The sequence below is a fragment of the Capsicum annuum genome, chromosome 4 (assembly GCF_002878395.1).
Source record: "Capsicum annuum cultivar UCD-10X-F1 chromosome 4, UCD10Xv1.1, whole genome shotgun sequence".
Lineage (NCBI taxonomy): Eukaryota > Viridiplantae > Streptophyta > Magnoliopsida > Solanales > Solanaceae > Capsicum > Capsicum annuum.
The window spans coordinates 231,114,852-231,142,589 of record NC_061114.1 but is presented as its reverse complement, the minus strand read 5'-3'; the positions used below and the strand labels follow the sequence as shown (position 1 = coordinate 231,142,589).

Sequence of the window (27,738 nt, the reverse complement as noted above, 5' to 3'; positions counted from 1 at the left end):
TCAACCAGCACGCCAAGGTGAACTATGTATACCAAGTTGCACTATATGTCAACTATGGGTGCACTATAGTATATATTCCAATTTATAAGGTATATACACATATACACACAATTTTTTTCAACGTTAACGAGTGCACGTGCATCCCACCGCTACACGTAGGTCCGCCTCTGGATAAGGGTACTAAAAACTTATCCCTTATTATGTATGTATACTCTCAAGGAGTTCTTTTGTTTGCTAATTCTATGTGTCCTTCTACCACTTATGTTTGTTTTGAACCCAATATCACGTTTGTTTTGAAACCAATATCACCGGGAGGAAGGTATTGTACTCTTTATTTTGTTGAGAATTAAAACAATTTTGTCGAGAATTAAAACTTGTTTATGTGAATGTTTGTGTCAGTGTTCAGTATATATATTCAAGACATCAGGGAAGCGTCTCAATAAAATTAGTGGCGTAAAGCCATACTTTAATAAGAGGTGTTAAATATATACACATACATATAAAATAATACTTTAATAATTTAGAGTTGTATTTTATTCTTGCATATTTGTTGTTTTCGGCATAGTATTTTTAAAAGACACATAACTTTTAAGCTTCACATATTAATATGATTATTAATAAAAGTAAGAGTTTATTCTAGTTGACAAGATGTTAGCTATTTATTTTCAGTACAATAACTTAGATATTGTTGTTAAAACTTTATTATTAATATGAAGTTTGAGTTGTTTAATTCAAAGTTCTAAAATATTTTTTATAAAATTAGATAATTTTTCTTTCTTTACTTCTTTTTTTGAATAATTTTTGTAAACATATTTCACAATCTTTATTATTATTCCAAATGAAGTTAAAATCATAAAATTTAGTATAAAAAATTTTGAGGCCACAAAATTTTGGAGGCGTGAAACAAACACTTTACTAGCCTTACTCTTAAGCAACCCCAGCAAAACACCTTCATATGAGTTAGGTTCTTTACGCAAAGAAGCCAGGCGAAAAGCGCATACGAAGATTCTAAATAATATGTGAAAATCGAATGATCGACAATATATTTATCGAAGAGATTTTATTATGGGATACAATCGAAGTAAGGAAATATCGATGGGCTGCAAGTGGACTTGGAGGAAGATCCATTCATCATCCAGTACTAATTTCAACTTGTTGCCATATGACAATAGCACTCCCAACTTTTATTAACGGAGCATTCCATTGGATCATGTACTCTGATTTATCAAAAAAAGGATATAATGGAATGGACAAGGAACAACTCTCTCCTAAGCCTCACCCAGGAAGAGCAACAACATATAATGATGTCTCTGAGTGTATTTTGAAATTGACCAGCAACAACATATCGATGAGTTCATTGCACAGCTTGATCCTGCCTACTTGAGACAGAGATCGAACTGCAACTGAAATTTTACAATTTAAGTTTGATTAAATGGTCCTGGTGTTGCTTCACATTATACTGCGCGCAAAAAAAAAATAATTCCTACACAACTTAACTTATGCTTGTACTCTATTATTAGGAAAACCAATTCCCTAATTAGTATTGATTTCTATGTCCCAAAGATTAGTAGGTGTGCTTGAAGATATGCAAACCTTTCTATGTCAATGTAGGTGGTCACGATTGGATGTTATAGCGAAACGTTGTTATGAAGAACGTACTATATTATAACATGACATGATGAGAGCTCTGATCAAAATATACTAGCACATCAGGTAAGGATGATACTAGCACTTTTGTATCTATTACTTAATTATTACGCCCAATCTCCTGATTTACCCCAACAACAACAACAAACAAAAAAATTAAAAGGCAAGTATATCAGTGAATAGCATAATTTGTGATAGTGTGAGCCTGCGTGATCGCGATCCCTATCCTTTGAAATAAAGAATAAAATATCTAGTACGACCAAATTTGCTATAATACAATTCAACTTTCCGGAGATCCTATTATCCCTGAACTAAATTTTAAAAATATTTGTCATCCTTCCTAAACTAAATTTTAAAAATATTTTGTCATCCTTTCTAGTTGACGCGGAATCCCATTTTAGGTAATAAAAGTATCACGCTAGTATAAAAAGGTTACAAATTGAGTTAAAATAGTACTCGTGTGTGAAATTGAAGTTGAAATGTATCTTAATAACTTTATCCATAATTCGAAGTGGTATTTCTAAAATAAATTAAGAAAAATGAAAAGAAGCATAGTCTCTCTTTAGAAAGAGAGCAACTTTCATTAATTTTGATAAACAGTACTCACTCCGTTTCACAATAAGTGAATTGTTGGAGCAATTTTAATGCTTTAAAATAAGTGAATGGTTCACAATTCAAGACAAATATTAAATTTTTTGTTTTAAATTTATTCTCCGTTAAACATGCATTGGGAGTGATAAATCATATGGTTTTTTTTTTTTTTTTTTTTAAAGATTTTAAAAATAAATTTTTGTTTTTTGTTTTTTTTTTTTTAGGTACGTGTGTCAAAATCTATTGTGGAATGGAGGGATTAACAAATAAAGCTGGGATGAAGGTGGTCGCCATTTTGTAATATTAGTGAAGCTCAGAGCTTGGAGGTTGGAATGCAATGCCGGTGCTGTCCAATTGATCTCTCTGTCATCTGCGGGTCAGTCAATTATTCGTTTTCTGCTTCTTATTATGGAATCTGAACCCTTAAATTTGGCAAACGATGCAATGGAAGACAACGATAGTTCGGGGTTGGATTTAGAACAACAGTGTGAGCTAGAACCCTACGAGGGCATGGAATTTGAATCCGAGCAAGCTGCTAGGATTTTCTACAATTCCTATGCCCGCAGACTTGGATTCGGCACTCGGGTCAGTGCTTATAGACGTTCCCTTCGTGATAACACTATTACTACCCGTCATTTGGTCTGTTCAAAAGAGGGCTTTAACCCTAAGCCTGATAATGCCAAGCGTCGACAGCGAATTGTCTCTAGGGTCGGCTGTAAGGCTCACTTGGCTCTAAAGAAACAGGCTTCTGGTAAGTGGGCTGTCAGTAAGTTCGTCAAAGAACATAATCATGACCTCGTACCCCCTGATCAAGTCCATTTGATTCGATCGCATAGGCATATTTCCGGTCCTGCCCGCAGCTTGATTGATACCCTCCAAGCTGCTGGTTTGGGTGCTACTGGTGTTATGTCTGTCCTAATAAAGCAATCTGGTGGGATTAGTAATGTTGGTTTCACAAAAGCTGATTGCCAGAATTATATGAACCAGAGCAGGCAGAGGACTCTAGGGAGCAGTGCTCAATATATCTTTGACAATTTGAAGCAGAAGCAGGCGGAGGATCCTGATTTCTTTTATGCTGTTCAAGGTGGTTCATCGGGGAACATCTTTTGGGCCGACTCAACCTCCCGAAGGAATTACTCTTATTTTGGAGATACAGTTACATTTGATACCGCTTATAGGACTCACCGATACAGGGTGCCCTTTGCACCATTTATAGGAGTAAACCATCATTGTCAGCCAGTTTTATTTGGTTGTGCTCTGCTTCTAAATGAATCAGAGTCATCATTCATTTGGCTATTCCAAAATTGGCTTGCTGCAATGTCTGGTCGCCATCCTGTTTCAATAACTACAGACCATGATAGGATCATCAGGTCAGCTATTGTAGACGTATTTCCAGGCGCTCGTCACCGCTTCTGCAAATCCAATATTTTTAGAGAAGCACAGGAAAGGCTCTCGCACTCACTCCAGTCATTTCCCACTTTTGAAGCAGAATTCCAGAAATGTGTCAACTTGACTGAGACAATTGAGGAGTATGAGTTATGCTGGGGATCCCTACTTGGAAGATACAACGTCATAGATGATGAATGGCTTCAGTCAATGTACGATGCTCGACAACAATGGGTTCCAGTTTACCTTCAAGATACATTCTTTGGGGAGACATCTATTGCTAAAACCAGTGATAATACAAACTCATACTTCGATGGATTTATAGATGCATCAACTAACATTCACGTCCTGATGAGTCAGTATGAAAAAGCTACTGCAAACAGGCATGAGAAGGAGGTGAAGGCAGAGTATGATACCATAAATATTGCTCCTATTTTGAAGACCCCATCTCCAATGGAAAAGCAAGCAGCTAACATTTATACTAGGGAAATATTTTTGATGTTCCAACAAGAACTAATGGAGACGCTGGCTTATCCTGCAACTGTAATTAAAGATACAGGATCAGATGTAATATATCAAGTGGCAAAGTTTGGAGAGGACCATAAAGTTAACTATGTCCAATATAATGTCTTTGAGAAGAAAGCTAGCTGTAGTTGCCAATTATTTGACTTTTCAGGTATTCTTTGTAGGCACATTTTAGCTGTTTTTAGAGTGAAAAATGTTCTGAGGCTTCCATCTCATTATGTACTGAAACGTTGGACAAGAAAAGCCAAGAGTGATATTGTATTGGATGAAGACAAACTTGGATCGCCAAGTAGTCATAACAACTCCTTCACTGATCGTTTTGAAAAGTTAAACCTAGAAGCAACTAAATATGTCAAAGAAGGAGTGGATTCGAAAAATGTTTACCTTGTTGCTATGGATGCTCTACGTGAAGCTTCCAAGAAGGTTGCTGCTGCTGTGTACGGTACTCCAGCATTACCACTGAATCAAGACATGAACAAAGCAAAGGATTTCAACTTAAATGGAAATCAAACTGGTTGTGATGACTCCAGCTTGCTGGTAATTTTTTTTCTTTGAACCTTCAGCTTCACCCAGAAATTAGTGGAATGTTCTTTCTGCTGGTGTATATCATGCATTCTTTTTACATTAGTTCGTTGAAATTCATTCTTACTTTGTGAGCTGGGGAGGGGGGGAGGCTGTATTTGAGAATGTAAAGAGCTCAAAATGCTAATGAGGGAAACAATGTGTTGGCTCTACATTCTTTCCTTATTATTATGATAGCCAACTTTTGCTATTGCTATACGTAACCATCCAGCTCTCAAGTCTTGGCTCCTCTGAACAGAAGTCATCTGCTTGCTTTGATCTCCAATCTCAAATTTTTTATTGTTTGTGTTATTTATCTGTTTTTTTTTTTTTAAAAGAAAAAAGTAATAAATTCTGCAGTTGCTACTAAGAGATGTTGAATCTGTCACAGCTGCTAAACAAGGAACTCTTAAGTGAATTGTTTCATTTTTGTAAGCCCATACCAAATTATAATGAATTTAGCTTCTTGCACCTTGGCACCTTGTGGATATTCACTGGTCACATCTTCAGATGCATTACTTTATATGGTGTTAATTGACCTTGAGGGTATTATGAAATCTATATTTCGTAGATTGTGAATTAGCCTGCGGAATCAGCATTGTGAGTGTTTCTAGGTCAGATGAAGTTCCCTTGCTATTTCTTTGTCCTCTCGGATATACTATGGTAGAATCTTATCTTCTCATATTTATGCCGGAGGAAGAGAGCTATGTTAGGATGCTTTTCTTGAATAAGTATCTTATGCTGCTAGTGCTCTAATTCTCTCACAAGAAACTACTTTCCCTAAACCCCAAAACTTGCTTTTACTGAAACCAATAGTAGCTGGCTATTACTTTTGTCTGCACATCTGGAAGATGGAACAAGTGAATACAAGTGTCTTATCGCAAATAGCTTATGCTTTTTAAATGAGGCGGTTATCAGAGCCAATATTTGGTCAGTCCGTTCTCACTCTTATACCCGCATTAAAGTCTGAATTACCTTGGGTCTTCAAGCCTTCTAATGCTATCCACCCCTTTCACTTTTCTCCCATATACACTCCTCCCCCCTCCCCTAATGTTAACAATGCCACCCTCTCCTTGCTCACCATGTTTGGTCATATTCATCTTCTTGATCTCTTTTCCAGCTCTTCCATCTTTTCTCAACAAAAACCATTTAGACGGAGGAGCAGATAGAAAGAGGAGATGAAAGAGTTACGTAATTGCAGGCACTTATGGCCCTTTCTTTTTCCTTATTGAGTTTAGATTCTTCTTTTCAAACTTATTCTTATTTATTATAAATGTACTCCAGTCTCTTGTATTACTGCCAAGGATCTAATAAGGTTTGTCTGAAACTAATGCACCGAAGTTTGTCCAGTTATACACCCAAGTTACACCTGTGATTTTACGAGTTGACTAAGAAGATTAAAATTCACATTAGCCTTAGCAATTATAGTACAAGATTTGTGGGGACTGGTCTGAACTATGGTTTTAGAAAGGATATCCTGCAAGCCCTTCACGACAAATCAGAAGCAGTTATATCGTGGGTGTGGCCCATGAATTATCTTGGGGAGATATCTTCTAACTCACAGTCATGGTTGGAAAAAGCTTCATCTTCAGCACCATGGCCTGTTATTGAATAAGTATGTTGAGTCATAAATTCAGTGGTGAAACAAGGAGATTATTTCACTGATAGATCGACATGAGACTCTGGGTAGAATTTTCATTCGAAACTATATTTCCCTAATAAAAGTTCAATAATACTTTCTGATGCTCTTTTTACCATCTATGCACCAATAATTTGAGTATGCAACTGACATGCATCTGTTTTACCTTTTGTAGAGTCAAGATGAGAGAATTCAGGAATTGACGGCTGCTGTGGTAAATGCGTCTGAGATCTGTGAAGCTTATCGAACAAAATTGTTGAGTATTTTGAGAGAACTGGAGGAGCAGAAGCTGAGAATATCTTTGAAGGTACAGAATATGAGGCTTAATCGAATAGCTTGAGCTATAGAAGGCACTTCAAATTCTTTGTATATATAGTGGGTATGTTGTTGTTGTATACACCACCAGTGGAGAAACTTGTGACTCGCAAATATCTGGAGCACTTTTTGCCTCGGGATTGCACGTGTATCGTTCGTCTTGCTATGGAGGAAGGATTCCAATGTATGTATATGGTTGAATTAGATCTGACCCAAGAGCTGTATTTAAGTAAAGGGGTAAATAGGTGTTGTACTTGTTAAGAATTGCTTTTGTATCTGCTAAGCGGCCTTTGTTCTTTGTATGTGAGTTGTCGATTAATGTCGAGGGCTTGTATTATGCATATATATGTCATGATATGTCTGGGCAGCAGCCTGCTTTTTCTGAATCCTTGTGCAAGGAATCACCAAAAATGTTGTGTCAAGAAATATGTGAAGGATTGGTCGAGTAACACCCAAGTTATGCGACAGTGCCATTCTCTTGTGCACTGTCTCTGCTAGTACAAATACGGTTTTTTTTTTTTAATATATAAACATGATAAAACTGGTTGTTAATGTATTCCAAAAATTGATGAATTTGGCCCTAAGCCATATAAACAAAAAATAATTGCTACTTATGTTGCTGAAATAAACTGTGATTTTCTGCATCTTGCTCCATACGCATCACACAACTTACTTAGACTAATCGAAGATATGCTAGGCTTCTATATTTCATTATAACCTTAAAATTGCGATTCTTTTCAAGCCCTGTCCCTGCATCAAAGTCATCCCGTGGCTCTTCCAAGTCAGGACTAGGAATTATGATGTGGGTTTTGAAATCGAATTGAATAATACAAAAAAGTACCTTCATTTTGTAGTTTGTTAGCCCACGTACAACGCAAATGCCAAGGAAGTCTACCACGACCAAACAGATGACTTTTCGAAATACATGAAGGACCATTTTGATCATATTTTCATACATAAGGACCAAATGTAATCAAACTCCATACAACTAAGGGACCATATTGATCATTTTCTCTTACTAGTAACGTGGAAAAGAAAAATTCAAAAGTAGGAGGGAATCCGAAAAATAAAGGGGCAGTTATGGAATTATGGAAATGAGAGTGAACCTGGTTTGAAATTCAAAAAATGGTGCCGTTGCGCAATGTGTAGGCGGTTCAATATATAAATCGGGTCACTGAGACGCTCCGTTTGATAAATCAGAAAACACACACAGCGAGAAAAGAGAAGACAAGAAATGGAGGGTGGTAAAAAGAGTTCATCGGCGATGGAGGCATTCGAGAAGCTGGAGAAGGTTGGGGAAGGTACGTATGGAAAAGTGTACAGAGCGAGAGATAGGGTTACTGGCAAAATTGTTGCACTCAAGAAGACGAGGCTTCATGAGGACGAAGAAGGTGTTCCTCCGACTACTCTCCGTGAGATCTCACTCCTCAGAATGCTCTCTAGGGATCCTCACATTGTCAAGTATCCCCTCATTTCTCTCCACTCTAGGGTTTTATTTCTTGAGATTTCATTTCGATCTGATAATTAGGCGCTCTATCTATTTCAATTAGTTTGTTACTGAAATTCGATATCTGTACTTTTTGATACGACGTTCGTTCCTATAATTGTACAATCAGGCTGATGGATGTTAAACAAGGGCAGAACAAAGAAGGAAAGACGGTTCTTTACTTGGTCTTTGAGTACATGGATACTGATGTTAAGAAATTTATTCGTACTTTCCGCGCTAAAGGAGAAAACATCCCCCCTAATATTGTCAAGGTTTGTTGTCTAAATGCAGTATGCTACTTCTGGCACATTCATTGCTAGTTTAATTATTAACAATCCGTTCCTTGTTGAAATGAAACAGAGCTTGATGTACCAGCTCTGCAAGGGGGTTGCTTTCTGCCATGGTCATGGTGTGCTGCACAGGTAAAACCACAAATTGTGCCTTTTGGTTATTCGAGTGATAAGAAGGTGTGTTTCATTCATGGTTTGTCTTAGTCACTTGTTTAATTTGTTGCTCCAGGGATCTGAAACCACACAATCTTCTGATGGACCGCAAGACGAATGTGCTCAAATTAGCAGATTTTGGACTTGGTAGGGCTTATACTGTGCCAATCAAGAAGTACACGCATGAGGTAATTTTACTATTCTGCTGTAGCATCTATAATCAAAAATCATGCATCTATGCTATCTTTAGATCCCCCGTGTGTGATAATATTCCCTTTCTCTTCAGATATTAACCCTGTGGTATAGAGCCCCTGAGGTTCTTCTTGGAGCTACTCATTACTCCACAGCAGTGGACATGTGGTCTGTTGGTTGTATATTTGGTAAAACACCTATTCATACATCCTCTTCTGAGTGATCTTTATCTCCTTTTAGGTTGTATAATATTATATTATTTATTAAACATGGAGTTATATCTGTTCTTTTGTGATTCATTTTTTAACCTCAGCTGAACTGGTGACAAACCAAGCCCTCTTCCCAGGAGACTCTGAGCTGCAACAACTGCTTCACATTTTCAGGTTTGGAGCTAAAAATCACCTGCTTTTGAGCTTTGTTCCTCACCTGTTCCACCATTTTAATCTTAAGAGAGTTGCGGTGCAGGTTGCTAGGTACTCCTAATGAACAACTCTGGCCCGGGGTGAGCAAATTAGTCAACTGGCACGAGTACCCCCAATGGAAACCACAGGCACTCTCAACTGTTGTACCTGGTCTAGCTGAAGATGGGATTAACCTTCTACAGGTAGGGTTTTTTTTTTTGTGTAAACTTTTTGATGGCTTTGATTAGCCTGTTAGAATGAGATGATTTATGGTTTGTGAACAATTTGTGTTTGCAGGAGATGTTGCATTATGAGCCGTCTAAGAGGATTTCAGCAAAGAAAGCTATGGAGCATCCCTATTTTGATGATCTCAACAAAACTCCGCTCTGAAGTTCCAACTTGATAACTGCAAATTGCTTCTATAATCCTATTGCAAGCTTTTATTGCTTTTCTCAAGCATCTTTTAATAGTAGTATCAATTAGTATGGTGATGTGTTGTGTTTCACCTTTAAACCTTGTCTTTCAATATCAGTTGGATCAATGTAAGCACAACTATGCGCAATGGTACGTTTTGCTATTACATAACTGGAGGTGTTTAGCTGCTTAATAGATTTATCAATATCAGTTGGATCAATGTAAGCACCACCATGTGCAGTGATACATTTTGCTATGATATAACTGGAGGTGTTTTGCTGCTTAATTGTTTCAAAGTTTAAGAATCTCTGTTTCTACTTAAATTTTTCTAGGATTATCATCTCTTACTGCCGTTGTTCAGCTGAACACAACTGCAGACTTAGAGCCAGAGTACAAGATGCCTTCTTCACTTCACCACTCCAAAATATCTCTTGCTTTAGAGCAAGACTACATCTGTGTTTGCACGGGTTTTGTTTAACGACTACATCTAAACAGGGTTAAACTTAATTCGACTTTTTGCGGTTACTGTCAGTCATGTCTGGTTTTGGACAAACATAGAACGCTGGGCATGTCAACTTGTGTGTGTATGATATAAAAATAAAGTTAAGCTACAAGCCACATGAAGAATGTTGTCCACAGAGTAAGCGATATTGAAGCCAATGCATAAGCCCAAAGCATAATCACTGAACACTCGCTCTCGCCAGCTCCAAACAACTGCGTTATGGTACCTGCCAAGTGAAACAAGACATTGTGTCATAGACTTTGTATAGCAACAGTCACATTTGCATTCATGTCACTGAGTGGTGGTTTTATCTCAATGTTTTCATTCCCCTCATCATAAAATTTTAGGTGCAAATGGGTAGAAGGAGAATCACAATAACGGGAAGATTTGAAAAAGAAAATAACCACGAAAAGAAAAGGACAACCAACAGAGGAATCTCTTTAGTTTCTAAAATTGTGGTCAGGTAAAAAAAGAAAAGCGAAAAGAATAGAACAGATAACTAGTTGAATGACATACCAATGTTCATTGCTGGTGGAAGTGCAAATTGAAGTAAAAGCACAAATTGATACAACGGATCATGTTGTACCAAGCCCAAGCGAATAGCTCCTTTGACTGCAACGATACCAATCAGAGGTAGGATAATGTATCTGACAACAATAATGCCAACAAGTAGGGATTTCTGAATCCCTGAACCCGTCAAACCCTTTAAAAGGTTACCTCCCATGATTAGCGTTAGCAGTGGGATGGCTCCATCCCTGCAATCATTTCAACAAGTCAAGATGCTTGATGGATTACATTCAGTGACGAGTATCACAAGTTTTGATATTTTGGTATTATCTCCAGATACTATCTGCAGCTAGAACACATATCATATATGGCTGCATGATGGCAATCTAAATCGATTGCATGTTATGCAGGCACTCTCAAGGTTTAGCAGTTTATTTTTTGATAGATCATCAAAATATGAACCAATTGTTATAGTCTCCTCATACAGACTAGTAGTTGTGTCATACCCTAGTAGAATAGCTGAATTTTCTATCACACGTAGAGGAGCTACATCACCAATCATCAACTTCCTTATCTGAGGTACAAGTCCAACTATAAAACCTGCAATCTGGGGAAAAAACTGACAACTTGTCAGTGCGCTGCTGCAACTTGCGTATTTATTCAGCATGCAGATACTGGTGACTGCTAATGTCTAGAGAATCTATAAAAATCTAACATAAATAGCCTTTTTTATGTCCACAAAAAAGAATTCCTAACCTATGTCATGTGTCTCATTGTTTGTGGAACCACTTATTGATAGATGATATCAATGAACTACTCCAATGCGGAGTATGAGTGTTCATGCTGCTACAGATGTCTATAATAATTAAGGATTTTCAGAATTTAGTACACATTGAAAACCACCCAACAAATTAACAAGGTTCTTATACATTAATGGTTGACAAAAGACAACTCCTCATACAAAGACTACTTTAAGAACAGAAAAAATAAGAAAAATTTTCAGGGTGGATAGTTTAAAATACATCTTGCTATTACTCCTTAAAAAATAGGTTTGAGGTTTTATGTCATTGATTGCTAGAAACTGCATGACCTAAAAGCTTCAACATGTGTTCTTTTTAGACTAGCATATTTGAAGCACTAAAGAAGAATTAGGACAATTGTGCAATACAAACAAGTTCAGAAAAGGAACACAAATAGAACAATACCGCTCCAGTGGTAGAAGGGGCCAATAACGTCTTCAGGTTGATCTTCTTCGAAAGATTTTCCATGTACTGCTTTAGTTTAGTCCCAAGGTGTGCCTGCTACAAAAATTCAAACATCAATATCCAAATTTGATGCATAATTGTGCTTATTATGATGCATAAATAACTTATGGAAAGAAAAATAACAACGCTTAAACAGAGAGCATATTTTGTGAAGATCAGACATTGGAGCAAATTAATTGATGTGAAAACTTCAGCACAAAATAAGTGAAATCCGGTATGGATGGGGGAAAGTGAAATCCTGTTCGAATCGGTTTATTAGAACACTCAACCAATCAAACATCATTTAAACTCAAAACTGAAGTGCACCATCTCAGCCATCTACTATGGCTTAATCTCAGCAGAACTGCAGAACATTAATGTTGCATGTCATTATAAGTCATAGCTCATGTGCTGACTCGTTTACAACAACTTCTGGCTATAAGGTTAACCCTATTTCACCATCTCTATTTAGTCATCTACCAGTCCTAGGCCTCTCTTCATGTTATTCATATGCAAGTTTTCCTATCTAACATCTTTTTCCTAATTTTCCTAATTAGTTTCTTTTCTGTCTGTGAGTAAGGGTGGGGCTGACACTGATTTCTGCATACCCTGGAGTATCCAAGAATGAGATGTGGAGCAATAATTAACCTGAGTTTTGTGATCAAATCTAGTGGAAGGAAGCCCAAGTTGTTCTGGTGGGACCTTCGACGGAAGTAGTGATTCTGTTGATGTCCCAAGTTGTGATATAGAACCTTCTCTTGAAGATCTACTGGCGGGGGGATCATTAATCTCAACTTCCTTTGTGCTCTTACTTGAAGATATTCTCACGATATTATAAACATAAGACCATAGATAAATCGCCCCTACCTGAAGTAGAACAGTCACCGGGAAAGCATTAGATTATACAAGTACTATGCCCATAATTTTAATGTTGGACTTCTAATCATGCAATGAAAAATCCCTGAAATCAACTAAAGTGGTTAAGAGACACATACTGCCATCGAAAGTGAAGCATAGCCCATTCCATATGTGTGACAAATGCCAGGATCCCCAAAAGGGCTCCCTTTCTCTTTACAAACCGCTGGAATGATAATGAGAAGCATATTGCCCAAGTTTCCTGTCCATGCAAAGGAAAATTATTATGTTAGATAACTTGGATACTACAGAAGAAACTCATTGTACGAGAGCATTTTGCATCCTTCTTCATCTTATTTCTACATGAATTACTTGAAATATGCTAGTTGATTTATTCCCATATGTCTAAGCATTAGTGGACAAAGTTACCCGCTACATCCACTACTGTTGGGAGGTAGTGTTAGAGTGGGTAAAAGTCCCACATTGGTTGGGGAATAGACTAGTGGTTTGCTTAAATGGAGTTGGGTAATCCTCACCTCTTGAGCTAGCTTTTGAGGTTGAGTTAGGCCCAAGGTTCATTCTTGACATGGTATTAGAGCCAAGTCCATCCCCGTTTTGGGCTCCCGGTCCATGCGCCAGTGCTAGTTGGGCCTGGGCGTGAGGGGGGTGTTAGAGTGGGTAAAAGTCCCATATTGGTTGGGGAATGGACTAGTGGTTTGCTTATATGGAGTTGGGTAATCCTCACCTCTTGAGCTAGCTTTTGAGGTTGAGTTAGGTGTGAATTAGTTGAGGTGTGCGCAAACGGCACCTTTGTATAAAAAGCAAAAGATAGGCTTTTCTTCCTTAGGCTCAATGTTACATCTTGGATACTGGAAATTTGTTATGCATGTCTCAAAAGTCCATTAAAATCATTTCCCAGACCTCCATGGCTGTTTCTTTTTTTGTTTAATACTCATAATGTGATTTGACCAGAAGAAAGCAGACATGCACCAAAAGGTCAACAGAGTGGTCGGGAACATTTCTCAAGACGTCCAGAGGAATTCTTTTGTTGAATTTTTCTCATTTCCACGACCCAAAATATACTTGTACCTAAAGGAATAAGGTGCCTACTTTAAAGATTGCACAGTAATGAGGTTCGTTACTGTCTCATTCTGAGGTAAAGTTATTTTGCCTAAAGGAAAAAGTATGTGAAACATAATCGATTTGCTTGGCCTTCCATCACCAGCACCTTTATGGTGAAATTTGAATGATCTCACAATTCCTTTCTCTGGTTAATTAAAGTAAAATAGTATCACATCCGGAGTAAATAATTAGGCTATTCACACTCTGTTATATATCTACCTTAACCTTGATGAGGAAATTGATATCAATTGAGTTGATAAGGTGAAAATAGATTCTGATAACGTGGAATGTATTTGAAATCTCAAAATTTTATTTTAGCAGAATATGGAAGGTTAGCTAGTTGGAAACAGCCTCTCTACTTTTTCGGAGGTAGTGGTATGGAGTGCGTACATTTTACCTTCCCCAAACCCCACTAGGTGGGAATTTACTGGGTATGTTGTTGTTGTTGTTGTTGTTGTGGAAGGTTAGTTAGTAAAATAGCCTGTGTCTCCCATTTGGTTCAACCTAACTGAATATACAGAGTCAACAGCAAGCTTATCTGATTACGACATTTCTTGATTTTTCAATTAATTTTAGTCCAAAACTTGGTTGTTACTAGTGTTTTCCACATGGTTTCTGGGTATAAATTCTATTTCAGAACAACTTGTGCTACGCTGGTCTGGAAATTAGTCAGGTTCCTCGTAAACGAAAATAGGTCATATAAAATGTGCAGAGAGTTAGCATCAATAGTATCGTCATAATCACCAGAGTTACAGTTGTCTTCATCACTGAGGTTCTTGCTATTTTTACATACCTGCAGCACAACAGCCAACGACCAGTCCACGTAGATGTTGGGAAGGCCTTGTAATCTGAAGGACTGCCCAACCAAGAATTGAACCAATAATAAAAGTGATGAGGATATTGAAAGGCATGAACCACCTACAATTGCAACTGAGTCAATAGGAGAGACATACACAAAGGTTTAAGTGAATTAAATGGACATGCAAACTCACAATTTTTTCATGCTTTCGTATGTGATTGTTTTGGCTAAGTTGCTGGAGACAAGGGCTGGACTGAATACAAAAAATACAATCTGTTCGCACAAGAAGTATCAGCATTAAACAACAAATTAGTGCAACACCACCTCTTTAAGAAAAGAGAAAAAGAATTAAAAGACGCACATCATCTAGGCTAAGGCTTCACTTAGACAAGGAGAGTCGATTGAGAAACGCTAAAAGGTAGTTTAGATAGTCTATGACTTCATACAGTTGACAAATAACACGAGACACCTTCTAGCTATGAACTTGCAAATATTGATGTAATTGGTGCAATCAGTGAAAATACATTTACAATCTCTGTAACTAAAGCTATAGTTAGTAACTAGGCATTTAAACTTGAGCATGTCGTTTGTCCCATTTCACTTATTATGTGACTATATGAAACAATAGAGTTCTTTTCTTAGTAACATCGGGTCCTTTCAGAGTATATTTTCAAGTCGTAATCACTCCTGGAATTATTTTAGCCAAGGATGAGATGACAAAAATCTCTGGTCTTTTCAAACTTAAGATGTCTTAAGGTTTGTGGCATTGTGTAGTTTGGGATACACCTAGTATTGGTATGGACTCAAAGGGATTGAGGATGAAGCTTCTAATTCAACACCATGAGTGTAAGATCATTTGTCTGACTATCTGAATATCCTAATCAGCTGTCAACTCTTAAAACGATTGTTCTATTAGTTAAACACTGCCAATTCCAAAACTTGTAACCTTCAATGAAGTTTCTGTATCTAAAAGTGTTGCGATACTTCTCCCAATGGAAGTCCTTGGAATCCTCATCAGCATGCCAATTCTACTAGTTTACACTAATCAAAATGATACATTCCGGAGTACTTCTAATCAGGTGCTCTCGATCTGTGTGATGTGGAAAAGGTTATCAGAAGTTAACATGAAGATATCCACCAACAACGTAACGTTATTAACCAACTGCATTTTGAAAGCAGCAACAAATAGCTAAAAGGCTCAGAGGATATGCATGGTGCAACGAGACATGGAAAAGGGAGTAAAGTAAGTTGAAAATGAACTAACTCATATAGTAAAATTCGATTAAACTTGCAATGAAGGAAAATAGAAAGCAAAAAAGGAAAGAATATATGGTCTCACATTATTTAAATGTTTTCTAGCATCGTCTCCCAGTAAGTCAATACGATCGAGAGCAAGTATTAATCCAAGTCCCGTAACCAAAAGCACTTTCAGCACCGGCATTGATGCAGCAACGAAGAGATCCAACAGCCCCATCTCTTGTGCAAATTCTATCACCAGCACACAAATAATTAAAAACGCAAAATTTTACAGAGAATCAGAAAAAGAGAGCACATGCAAGGATGAGAATAGAATAATCTACAGAGATGGCATCGCAACAACAATAAAGTTGCCTATCTTTATAAAAGCAATATATCTAAGGAGATTAATCAAGTCTTCCAGTGAAAAACAAGACCTGGAGGAGAGAATCTATGTCAATTTTGGTGAATCAAAAACACAATTGAGTAGCTTTCAGGTTTGTTTATGTGTTCAATTTTAGGTAAAGGTGGAGAATAAGAGAACAAATTGGCATCACGAAATAAGGATATGGAAGAAGAGGCAAGTGGGAAAGCAGGTGAAGGTACACGTACGACAACTTAATAAGGGGAAAATCAGTTAAAGTGATGATCAAATTAATGCTCAGTAACGCCGCATGCATTAAACATACGCGTATGTATATATATCCATCGATGTGACTAAACTTACAATTGAATCTACTTTTTGGCGAGACCGGTAGTTGATGAATTGACAACAGATTGAATGCATGAGAAATGATGTTAATGTATAGTGGTTTCTGTTTAAGCTTCATTTTGCCAGCTCTATTAATATTGGCATTGCTCCCAAATGACAAATATATGATCGTGCTCTATTTTGCTTCTACCACCTCTCCCTACTTCCCAGGAAACTCACGCTGTGTTCGGTCTCAATGTTTTTTAAAAAATATTTTTTAACGACTTTTAAATTTTATATCATAATTTTGATATATTTAATATTTATTTAATTTATAACAATAAAATTCAAAAGCTTAATTTTTTTTTTCTTTTAAGTTCTATATTAAAAAAGGCAAAGAGAAGCTTAATAAAGTTGTTGTTACGTGATCAGCAGGTCATGAATTTAAGCCTTGAAAATAGTCTCTTTGATAAAGTTATTGTCGTGTGATCAGAAAGTCATGAAAACAATCTTGGACGAAAATATAAGGTAAGACTACAAACAATACACGCTTAGATCCTTTTTTAAATTAAAAGAGGCCATCAAGAAGGACGCCACCAGCAGGAAGGCTCGATAAAATTGCTGTCATGTGATCAGCAGGTCATGAGTTCAAGCGTTGAAAATAGTCTTTTTGATAAAAATTGTTGTCCTATGATCAACAGGTCATGAGTTCAAGTCTTGAAAACAATTTTTTTGATGAAAATTATTGTCATGTGATCAGGAGATCATAAGTTCAAACCTTAAAACAATCTCAAACAAAAATATAAGGTAAAATTACGTATAGTAGACGCTTAAATTCTTTTTTAAATTAAAAGAGACCATCAAGAAGGACGCCACCAGCAGGGACTTTTTCTTTTGGTGGGCTCCTTTGCATGACGCCAGTGCTGTCGTTGGACAATTTGTTTCGTCCACCTTCAACCAGTCATCTATAATGATAGTATAGAGTCGTGTCTCTTTTTTCTTGACAGTTTCATTTTCTGTCCAATAGAAAATAAAGAGGGAAATTTCGAGTTCAAAACAGTACAAATGTTCAAAAGGGCTTTATTCATCATGGAAGGATAAATATCATTATCTTACTGCATGGCTGTCCCCATCTTTTTTATCTTTATTCCCCCTTTATTGGCAGCATGCACCGTATTGGTTCAATAGAGAGTCACATCATTGAAATGCTTATTCTCTTCAAATTGGACCGCAAGAGAAAATATATGAACCTCCGAATAAAAATCAAAAGTTACAAAGTTTAGGACCAAGGACTATGCATACATTAGAATGAATATATGTCCCTCTAATTTAATGGTTTCTCTTCCAAATATTCAAGTCTAGACCATTTGAATAGAAGAAAAAAATCCTTCTTATTTCTTTTATGTGCTAATATAACGAGTTTTTGTAAATAAATTCTGAAATTAAAAATGATTTATAACAATATAACAATAATATAATTCAGTATATTTCACTTTTAAGGAGAGTGGTGGTGCGTATATCGGCTTATTTCTATCTGTAAAGGTAAAATTGAAAAAAAAAAAAACTTAATTCTATCTTGATTTGTAATTTGACAAATAATATTTGAGATAACTATTTTTAGTAAAATGGATACAATATAAGATAGAAAGAGTAGCGAGGACAAAATAATATCTGGTCAATCTCCTCATTTTCTTAAAATTTTATAATCTTTTATAAATAAAGTAATTTATTAAGAATTTGGGAGGCAAAATTCGAAATTCGAATTTAATTTCGTCCCCTTCAGTTGAACCCTAGCGACATTCTTCCAACAGCACCCAATTTGCAGAAGAAAGGCACTCTAAAAATGTCGAGATTTGATTACCCAACGTTGCCCCGACAAGACATCATCGCAGTATTAGCGGAAGCTCAAATAGCCTCCGTCTCCGATGAAGATCTCATCAAACCTACTCCCGACTTTGTCACTAAACTCTACTCCAGCATTCTTCTTCACATCGACACTCTCCAGTACGCTGCTAAAAACTCAACCTTTACTTCTCTCGTTCAATTTTACTTCTGATTTTTGTAATTGTTTTTTGGGTAGGGATGATCATGACCAGGTGGATTTTTCGGCATTGGAGCTCCTTGAGAACCCGGATCTTCATGTCGACTCTTTTCGGACCATTAATTTGTTTCATAAGATAAGGGAGATGTTGGCTGCTTTGGATTGTCCTGAGATATTTACTCTCAGGGATTTGATCAAGCCTGAACCTGATCGCACCAGGTTCTTTGTCGGAGCTATCCTCAATTTTTGTCTTCACAGGTCTATTTCTGCCATTCATTTTTTACAGCATTTTTATGCTGGCTTTACTGTATTATTTCACAATGTATTGTGTTGTATTGGATTGTACTGTATTGTATTGTGTTGTGTTGTGAATTAGATGTTTCAAGGGTGACTAACCGCAAGTCCTATCTTTGCAACCAATATTGATTACAAAGTGATTGAATCATGCATACTGCAAAGCAATTGAGATGAAACACCTATCAAGTACACAGACTTACCAAAAAAATTGCATAGAGGATCACTAGTAACTATGTAATGCAAATTTGCAACTTTGCTTGAAACTGAGATTGCAATAGGAGTATAGTATTCATCCATGTGGATACACCAAAAGTTTTGCTTAATTTTTCTCTTTAATATATCCTTGGCAAATTTAGGGACACTAAATTAAATGCTATACGACCGACTGTGGAAGAGCTGACTCTCATAGATGAACAACGGCTAACTCTGGACGCTAGAATATCTCAGGTATCTGAAGCAAAAAAATTTGACTGGAAGCTTCTTTCTCTAAGTTTCTCTCGAGTAACTTACGTTGTACTTCACAGTTAAATGGAGAGATTGCAGAGCAGAATGAATTAAGAGAAAGGGAGATGCCTCTTGTTCAAGAAATAGATTCTAATGTTAAGGACCTGAGGCAAACAATTTCTGGTCTTAACAATCACCAAATGTCCTTGAAGGCCTCAATAAGAAAACTCAAGGAGAGGGCTAAAGAGATGGATGAAAAGGTTAGTTGTTTGGCTTGTTTCTCCTTCTAGTGTCAGATTTGTTTCATGAATTGCTAATAGCTTAATGCTGGATTATGTCTGATAAAGAATGCTTGCCATATGTTTATAAGAAATTGTGATAGTGTTGGCTAACATTAGGTCCTATGTTTCTAGCGATCTGTTTAGTCAAGTCAAAGATTTGTATGCTAGAGATTTTATGTCAGTAGAGATTATAGAGAACTGTTGGTATGAGCACAATTGGTTGCCGCAACTTGAACTTATTATTACAAAATAAGGACCATCTTCGGTCTTACACTTCTTTACACTTAATCTTTTTCTTTCATTCTCACGCTTGCAACTTTATTTGTTGCTTTCTCTTATTTCTCACGTGCTCCTCACAGATCTCACTTGATGACTCACTTCTCGCTTTCTTGAGCACAAATGCATCTGAAATGACCACCTCTATTTATAGGTGGTGATGTAAGAATTTAGTTGAGTATTTTAGAACAAACCTTTCCACTTAATTCTGGAATTCCCATTCCTTCTAGTCTTTTTTCTCTAGAACCCTCATCCTTGAGCTCTTCTTTTAATCCTATATACAAGTTTTGAATATTCTAGATTTATCTTTGAGATATCTTGAATATTAAGTTGGCAATGACTTTTCAATACTCTCCCTCAACACCAAGTTAATTCGTTCTTTATATCCAATTGATAGATTCTCGAAACCTTGCAATCATCTTGATGTCCAGTAACTTTGTGAATCTCTTTCTCCACTCACTGCACTTTGAAGCTTTTTCAAAGGTAGTTGTCTTGATCTTGACCGCATATGCTAATGCTGCATCTATATACTCAGGGTTTGGATATTTTGGTCGTGTGGACCTCGTGCATCTTGGTTGGTTTTTATCTTGTTCCCTTGTGATTCTTTGAGCTTAGCTTGTAGCTTTCTCAAGTTTATTGAGTAATTGATTAGCCTCTTGACTTGTTGCCTCTGAAAGTAGCTTGTAGAATCTTCCTTGAGTTACTACTTCTATTGATCAACCAAACTCTGATACCAATTGTTGAGCCCAATTGGCTGCTCACAACTTGAACTTTATTGTTCCAAGATAAGGATCAACTTTGGTCTTACACTTCTTTACACTCAATTTTTTCTTTTAACTCACACTCCAGCAACTTTATTTGTTGCTCTTTCTTATTTCTCACTTGCTTTCACACTTCTCACTTGATGTCTCACTTCTTGCTTGATTTCTTGCTTACTTGAGCACACATACATCTCAAATGACCATCTCTATTTGTAGGTGGAGATGGAAGAATATAGTTGAGTTATTATTCTAGATTCATACCTTCCATTTATTTTTAAAATTGCCCTTTCTGGCGTACTTTTTGATTTTTCTCTCTAAAACCCTTATTCTAGAGCTCTTCTTTCGATTTTCTACAATTCTTGGATATTCTAGATTCTTCTTTGAAATATCTTTATATTAAGTTGGTGATGATTTTTCAACGGAAACATTTATACATTTTTTTTAAAAAAAATAATATTGGTTTGACATGAGTTTAAATGGAGCGACATGGTCAATGATGTTTCGTATGACCGATGTCAATTTGCCTAGAATTAAAGTGCAATTGTTGTATAATACTAGAGTTTGTGTGCACACCTTGATTATATTACCAGGTACGTGCTATCTCCCACCAACAAAAGTACTGTGCCTAATAAGGTTTAGACATATGGAAGGAAATCACCCAGTGCTTTGTTGGGATTTGAACTCTGTTGTTTCATGATTTTCACTCACTTTATTGATCGCTAGGCCACACCCTTGGATGTGGTTGCTGTTTATAGCATATTATTCTATACAAGATAGATCATAGTTTCTTTGTGACTGTATTTGAGAATTTTGTAATTTTTCCTCTCATCTACATCTTTCCTCTATGCAATTTGAATTCGATTTAACATTATTTTTTGAATACTCATCTGGGAGTCGTGCCGGTTTCAAAAAGATATTTGTGTTATGAACTAATATGCCATTTGCATTTGGTCTCCTTCCAGATTTCTAATGCAGACTTTGCATTGGTACAAGCTGTTCATGACAATGCCAATTTACGTTCTAAGATTGTCCAATCACCAGATAAGCTTCAGGTATGAGTTATTATTGACCGTTGAGCTGGTTTTAAAAGAGTACGCATCAACTATGTCTTCTGGATAACTTTTGCAAAGATAAGGGTTTTTTATTTGTCAAGGGTGCTATGACACTGAGCACGCTGGTATATGAATATTGAACACAATTGCAAATATGACTGATGTACGTGCTGAAACTAAACTATCTAATCTGAATTTGTTACATCTTATTTACTTTGACAAACCTATGGCATATCTGCCTGTGTTTTTGTTGTTTCCTGCTTGTCTTGATTGATTTTACTGTGTTGACACAAGCTAAGGTTCATGGTTGAGATCATCTGAAAGATCAAGGTTGAAAGTGTTTAAGCAGTAGACTTTGTTTCAGGGTAAAATAAATCAAGTTTTCTTGAATATTTAGTGCTCTAATTTAGTAGCTAAGATTTTTCTAAGAAGTTCTATGATTCTTGATCTTTATTTGCAAAAGCAATATCAATTGGTTCTTGCTGTATGAGGCATGGTTCCAGTTTCCCTAAGTTGATATTCTGTGTTTTAGCTAGACCATTTCAGATTCTGTTGGTGAAGTTAATCTCAATTTTTCTGCACTTGTTCCTCTAATATCAAGTTACTACAGATTTTTCCATGTTCATGTGTTAGTTTTTGGCTATTGAAATTTTTAGAAAGCACTGGAGGAAAAGAAATCAGTTCAAGCTGAGATAAGGAATGCTGAAAGAGCAGCAATGCAGTCTTTTCAAAATAAAACTGCAATTCTTGAGGTTTATACAAAGGTACTTCACAGGGTTCATCCAATACAACTTTTCTACTATATTTTCAACTCATAAATTGCATCTTTACACTTAATTTATGTGGAAATTAACCTTTGACACCAACTCTAGAATATCCTCTTTCTTGACATTCTTGGTGATTTTGGGAAAAATTAATTCATGGCTAAACAATGTTACTAATACTAACATTAATTGAGTATAATCAATTCAAAGCATTGTTAAAAACTCACCTTAGGAGTTACAAATCATCCTTGGCAGAAAAGCCCCTCAAAAGCACTCAAGGTCTTCAAGAAAATGTGCAAATTTTCTCTCCCTGTTGGCTGGCTGGTATTTCTAGACCAGGGCACTGAGCGTGCCTCTCGTGACCCACTCCCTAATCGCATGCTAAGTCCTAGGCCACATCCCCCTTCACTCATGTCACACACCTCACTGCTTGAGTCATGAGCTTGCTTTCCAACCCAGACTGCAATTCATGATTGGGCTTGTAGTGTTCCTTACATTTCTGTTTCTGCCGTTAAAATCCCAGGTCCTTCGATAGTTCTCACAATGCAAGGCATCATGAGCAGCTCTGAAGGCTTGCACACCTCTGATACCCAATTCTTGTCTTCCTTGTTTCTAACTTATGCTCTTTCATGTCTTTAAGCCATTATACCATGTCCATACACTACTGTAGTGTACATATATTTTCAATCATTTGGTGTAATATTTGCAAAATGATCATTGTTAGCATGCAAAACAATGTTTTAGCACTTGATAAACTTTAAATTAACCTTAAATATTTTGAAAAAATTTTGGTGTGCTTATCTTCTATTGTTGAAGTCCATTTAAAAAGTACTTGTTGGTTTAAGGGTATAGTTGGCACTTCAGGTGTATTTAGACGACGCAGCAAGGTCTTCTCTTGTTCATTGAACTCTACGCCTAGTCCAATTAAGACACAAATTGAAATGTCGTAGTAATTATGTAAAAAGAAAACATGCAGAAGATTTATAAAAAGTGGAATGGTGTACTAGCCTTTTATTTTTGTTGCAAAACAATGTTTTAGCACTTGACAAATTCTCAATTAACCTTAAATATTTTGAAAAATTCTTGGGTGTTTTTTCTTCTTTTCTTGAAGTCCATTAAAAAAGTACTTGTTGGTTTAAGGGTATAGTTAGCTCTTCAGGTGTATTTAGATGATGCAATAAAAGTCTTCTCTTGTATATTAGACTCCACACCATCAAATTAAGACACAAAAATGGCTTAGTAATTATGTAAAAGAAAACTTGCAGGAGGTTTATAAAATGTGGAATGGTGTGCCAGTCTTTTATTTTGTAATTTACTCTTTGCACGAGTGACTGTTGAGTCATGGCATGCCCATTTGCACAAATGTGGTACTTGGCCACCAAGAGACATTCTGTTTGATGAAATCACCCTTCTCCACGTTAGCATGAGCAAAAGGCCACGAGTATTTAGTTGTGTGTCCAGTTGAGTGGATAATTATTTATTAGGTGTTAGCAACTTATCAAATGAGGTAAGGATATTTGATTGACATGTGTGGATAGTTTTCTTGAGCCGGGGGTCTATCGAAAACAGCCTCTCTACTTTTTCGGAGGTAGCGGTATGGACTGCGTACATTTCACCCTCCCCAGACCTCACTGTGTGGGAATATACTGGGTTGTTGTTGTTGATGTGTGGATAGTTTGGAGCTGGACTTCTCATAAAGCTATTTCTTGAGAAAGGAAATAGGAAATTATGGAAGAAAGAATTTGAGTGAATCTACCTCCTTCAATCAAATTTTCTCATTCTGAAGAAGAGTTGGCTGGGATGATTAAACTGAAATTTTGTCGAGTATGTTTGCATGTAAAAGCTATTACCTTCACACCGATTGCACTGAAATTGTTAATATGTACAACTTTGAGTGAAAGTGTTTGATAACATTCTCTCTTATTTTGTTTTCCCTTTTTTTTTCTTAATTGTTGTTAAATCTTGTCTCTTTCATTCAGGCTTACAAGAAAATGTCCAAGAACTTCAATCAGATGCAGGCTATACAGGAGCAGGTTATCATGCATATCTTGTTTTGAGATAAAATTTGTCATACGCTTTTCCATTGTACACTTCTTTATTCTCATGATAAATTATTTTACCTGAATGCATTTACTATTGTATTGGGAACAAGTAAAATGGGCAGCCCGGTGCACTAAAGCTCATGCTATGCGTTGGTTCCCTTGAAGGGACAAACCACAAGTGAAAATTAGATTAAGGAAAAGAAATAATTTATGAATAGTTAACATATTTTTTCACTAAGATAACAAGGAACAAAATAATTTATGAATATTTAACATATTTGTTCACTAAGATAACAAGGAACAAAATAATTTAAAAGGGTGTTTGAGTGACTTGATCTGCTGGATGAAGAAACAGTCATTTGAAGTGGAAGGAAAATAAACGTATAGGTCTAACTATGGTGAAAAGCAAGTTAAGAATGTCATTTATATTTGTTAAAAAGTGAGACGGGAGAAACAAGAGGCATGATTGACACAACCACAACTAAATGAAATGTAGCTATGTAAAGAAAGCGGTGATTAGAGATCTTAGAGCAGCATTAGGATCAAAATTGTTACATGATTTTGAAAGAAGTAAATAACATGTCTCTAATGCGACTGGGAAATAGATATGAGCTATTTATATTCAAATCTATGCATAAAGACTTGAACTAAGTCATTGGCATTCTCTTGTAAGATGTTCGTGTGTTCATCTTAAATTTTGTGAAAATATATTCTGAATCTCGGTTGACGACATGGAGCTATCCAAATTTCACATCAACATGTATCACTCAAAAGTGTTCCATAGCAGTTATGAGTAATTCCAATGTTATTCTAATCTATTTTTGGTCGTATATTGGTTTTTCCTTCTTGTCATGAAAAAAAAACGAGTATGAATCATTAAAGTGCACTTACAAGTTGTGAGAAGTCACTTGTTATAGGCCGTGGTTGTCTAGATTCTACACTAATTGTCTCCTGGATACTCGTCATTCTAAGCCAAGCAGTCATGAAGTCCTTTATACAACAACAACAAATCCAGTGTATTCCTTCAAAGTGGGGTCTGGGGAGGGTAAGATGTACACAGACCATACCGCTACCTCCGAAGAAGTAGAGAGGTTGTTTCCGATAAACCCCCGGCTCAAGCTAAAGGATAGTAACAAGTGGATGGATGACATAATAAAATCGGGAATAAGAAATAGTAAATTGGAAATCAGAGAAATACGAACTACGCGAAAATAAGAGCGACACGAAAAAAGAAAATAGGGACTAAGACATAAGACATAGGGCCCCCACCTAGTCGTACCATACACACACAAACCAAGGACACCTATGTACAAGCCTCGGATTACTAACCCGGCTACACCATAACACCCCGAACTGCAAGCTACAACCCACACACTCCCATTAGCCTTCTACTCTTATTCATGAAGTCCTTTATATGTTTTCTAAATTATATGTGTGATACTGGCAGGTTAATTCAACTAAATCTATTGAGAAAGATGTTAAAGTTCTCAAACTAAAGCTGAGTGACGAGGAAGTACTTGAAAAGTCCCTTGAAGCTAAACTAGTTGAAAGGCAAGGAAAAGGTATAACTGTTTTCATTATGTTTATTTGTAGTTTCCTCTTACCTCTGATGCTAATATCATATGTTATAGTGGACCAATTGGAAGAATTAAGAAAGCAATTAGAGAAAGAAAGAGATCTTAGTTATGAGGAGGGTGCCAAAGAATTGAAAAATGTAAAGTTGGAAGTGGAATCAAAGAGACATGGTCTTGAAGCAAGGCAACATGACTTGGAAGGTGTACTTTCAGAGGTACTGTTATCATATCTTGATTTACTAAGTCAGTGCTGTTCGAGTTTTCTCCTTACTAAAAGATCACCTCTTCCATCAGGCGGATGCAATAACTGAAAAAATTAACTCTGTAAGGGAATCTGGAGCATCTAAATGCCAAGAATTGGGCCGTAATTGCGAAGAAGTCATAGCAGAGGTACAACTATCTCGACATTTGTGTTCTACAAATCTATTTTGGTAAGTTGAACTGGGATTCAAACTAAGGAGAGCTAATATAATTGAAGCCTAGTTTGCCAGTGGCTATGTTAATCTTTATTTGCTATTATATTGATCAGTCTATTTCTCTTATTTTTTTCCTCTTGACTCTCTTCCTCTGGGTCAATGATACACACTATTAGCAGATCGCAGGAAGATTAACTATGCAAAAGTGCTTATTTGATTGGAAAGAGTAGGACTATTAACTCCAAGCCTACTTGTCTATGCATACTCATGTACCTTTTTTTCCTTCTTTTCTTTCGTCCAATGTTGTTGGTTTACATTCCTACACTGCAACTTCTCATTGCCTAACTTAAAAAGCAAATATAGAAAGTGTGTTTTTGCCACAATAATAGACATCTAGAAGCAATAGAACCACATTATATCACCTTCTTATTCTTATTTGATTGCTTAAACTTGCTCTTTTTTCAGTTTTATCGCCACTCAAACTCAATCAGAGACTTACTACCGTACATTGAAGTGGATCAGACAGTTGTTGAGAAAAGGAGTTGATCTTTTATTATATTATTATAGTGAACCAGAGCAGTTCTACTGTAACAATTTGAGAAGAGAGGGAAAAACCTTCATGATTCAGATTTAAGACTGCAACATGCGAGGACTGAAGACCCGAAAAGAAATCACATGTACATACTGTATTCGCTTGCCTTGTAGGCATGGGCTGTTTCTCAATCTGTTTTTTGATAGAATCATGTCCACAGTTGTCTATATTTTGCCTAGGTTGGACATTTTAGTGTAGACACATTGTTTTCAAGACATCATTGATTAAACAAATCGCGTGGCGCTTTTTCTCCCCTTTGAACGCACCCGGAGTGCTGACATATTGGTTTGTTCCTTGCATTTTGGAATGGGGTGTTGGTGGTGTTAACTAGGAGGGGGGGGGGGGGGAGTATCAAATGGGTGGATTGGTCAAATTTAGGCAGGTAAAAATAGGTCATGTCAATAGAGGGGTCATAACTAGAATCGTTCAAATTTTGTTCGGGCCTAAAGGATTGAGTTAGAATGGTTGGACTATGGTTCATAACCAGTCAGTCCAAATTAAAATCATACAAGTAGTTAAGTAGTTAACAACTATCTATTTTTCTGCTTGCTTAGTATTCGACCCATGACTTTGGCCCATACTTTCCTCAAGCTTTAAAGATGAATAGGCTTCTTATGCTCATGATGAGTCTAACTTTATATA

At 36.5% G+C, this 27,738-nt stretch overlaps 4 protein-coding genes across 21 annotated transcripts; 3 read left to right on the top strand and 1 right to left on the bottom strand.

The window, feature by feature from the left end:
• The first annotated feature begins 2,439 nt into the window (after positions 1-2,439).
• LOC107866753 (protein FAR1-RELATED SEQUENCE 5) lies at positions 2,440-6,989 on the top strand. The gene is made up of 2 exons (XM_016712710.2): positions 2,440-4,686; positions 6,525-6,989. The coding sequence occupies exons 1-2, from the start codon at positions 2,647-2,649 to the stop codon at positions 6,687-6,689; spliced, it is 2,205 nt and encodes a 734-aa protein (XP_016568196.1). The 5' UTR covers positions 2,440-2,646; the 3' UTR covers positions 6,690-6,989.
• Positions 6,990-7,608: 619 nt separating this feature from the next.
• LOC107866755 (cell division control protein 2 homolog D) lies at positions 7,609-9,886 on the top strand. The gene is made up of 8 exons (XM_016712716.2): positions 7,609-8,125; positions 8,281-8,422; positions 8,511-8,572; positions 8,670-8,781; positions 8,880-8,973; positions 9,099-9,168; positions 9,251-9,389; positions 9,484-9,886. Exons 1-8 carry the CDS (start codon positions 7,899-7,901, stop codon positions 9,574-9,576), a joined length of 939 nt encoding a protein of 312 aa, XP_016568202.1. The 5' UTR covers positions 7,609-7,898; the 3' UTR covers positions 9,577-9,886.
• Positions 9,887-10,163: 277 nt separating this feature from the next.
• On the bottom strand, positions 10,164-16,809 carry LOC107866754 (protein PIN-LIKES 1). Of its 14 annotated transcripts, none has more exons than XM_047411408.1 (11): positions 16,593-16,794; positions 15,969-16,117; positions 14,823-14,902; positions 14,624-14,748; positions 12,849-12,970; positions 12,502-12,720; positions 11,815-11,910; positions 11,116-11,216; positions 10,820-10,857; positions 10,619-10,714; positions 10,164-10,328 (listed from the first exon to the last, which is right to left on the bottom strand). In XM_047411408.1, the coding sequence occupies exons 2-11, from the start codon at positions 16,101-16,103 to the stop codon at positions 10,204-10,206; spliced, it is 1,137 nt and encodes a 378-aa protein (XP_047267364.1). In that variant the 5' UTR covers positions 16,104-16,117; positions 16,593-16,794; the 3' UTR covers positions 10,164-10,203. The 14 variants fall into 14 exon arrangements, with proteins under 14 accessions (XP_047267364.1, XP_047267366.1, XP_047267365.1 ...); XM_047411410.1 differs by having other exon boundaries at positions 11,815-11,907; positions 16,593-16,793; XM_047411409.1 differs by lacking the exon at positions 16,593-16,794 and adding an exon at positions 16,303-16,541.
• A 1,260-nt stretch (positions 16,810-18,069) lies between these two features.
• Positions 18,070-27,357, top strand: LOC107866756 (kinetochore protein NUF2 homolog). 5 transcript variants are annotated; one of them, XR_001673012.2, is made up of 12 exons: positions 18,072-18,560; positions 18,637-18,855; positions 19,251-19,341; positions 19,419-19,598; positions 21,619-21,708; positions 22,365-22,472; positions 24,452-24,505; positions 25,962-26,076; positions 26,146-26,303; positions 26,383-26,519; positions 26,681-26,773; positions 26,970-27,108. XR_001673012.2 is itself a non-coding variant. In XM_016712719.2 (12 exons), exons 1-11 carry the CDS (start codon positions 18,400-18,402, stop codon positions 26,732-26,734), a joined length of 1,323 nt encoding a protein of 440 aa, XP_016568205.1. In that variant the 5' UTR covers positions 18,072-18,399; the 3' UTR covers positions 26,735-26,773; positions 26,970-27,108. The 5 variants fall into 5 exon arrangements, 3 of the variants coding, with proteins under 3 accessions (XP_016568203.1, XP_016568205.1, XP_016568204.1); XM_016712719.2 differs by having other exon boundaries at positions 26,383-26,478; positions 26,684-26,773; XR_007054800.1 differs by having other exon boundaries at positions 18,073-18,560; positions 26,684-26,773.
• Positions 27,358-27,738: the final 381 nt, after the last annotated feature.

What these genes read in the sequence shown, in the direction of transcription:
- LOC107866755 (XM_016712716.2), top strand. Translation starts at nt 7,899, where the DNA reads ATGGAGGGTGGTAAAAAGAGTTCATCGGCGATGGAGGCATTCGAGAAG. An exon ending in AGGGATCCTCACATTGTCAA is followed by an intron (nt 8,126 to 8,280) that starts GTATCCCCTCAT and finishes TTGTACAATCAG; the next exon opens with GCTGATGGATGTTAAACAAG. An exon ending in GTCTGTTGGTTGTATATTTG is followed by an intron (nt 8,974 to 9,098) that starts GTAAAACACCTA and finishes TTTTAACCTCAG; the next exon opens with CTGAACTGGTGACAAACCAA.
- LOC107866756 (XM_016712717.2), top strand. Translation starts at nt 18,400, where the DNA reads ATGTCGAGATTTGATTACCCAACGTTGCCCCGACAAGACATCATCGCA. An exon ending in TTCTTGAGGTTTATACAAAG is followed by an intron (nt 22,473 to 24,451) that starts GTACTTCACAGG and finishes TCTTTCATTCAG; the next exon opens with GCTTACAAGAAAATGTCCAA. An exon ending in TGGAAGGTGTACTTTCAGAG is followed by an intron (nt 26,304 to 26,382) that starts GTACTGTTATCA and finishes CTCTTCCATCAG; the next exon opens with GCGGATGCAATAACTGAAAA.
- LOC107866753 (XM_016712710.2), top strand. Translation starts at nt 2,647, where the DNA reads ATGGAATCTGAACCCTTAAATTTGGCAAACGATGCAATGGAAGACAAC. An exon ending in GTGATGACTCCAGCTTGCTG is followed by an intron (nt 4,687 to 6,524) that starts GTAATTTTTTTT and finishes TACCTTTTGTAG; the next exon opens with AGTCAAGATGAGAGAATTCA.
- LOC107866754 (XM_016712713.2), bottom strand. Translation starts at nt 16,103, where the DNA reads ATGGGGCTGTTGGATCTCTTCGTTGCTGCATCAATGCCGGTGCTGAAA. An exon ending in CCCCTTCTACCACTGGAGCG is followed by an intron (nt 11,217 to 11,814) that starts GTATTGTTCTAT and finishes TTTTTTCCCCAG; the next exon opens with ATTGCAGGTTTTATAGTTGG. An exon ending in TCCACCAGCAATGAACATTG is followed by an intron (nt 10,329 to 10,618) that starts GTATGTCATTCA and finishes TTCACTTGGCAG; the next exon opens with GTACCATAACGCAGTTGTTT.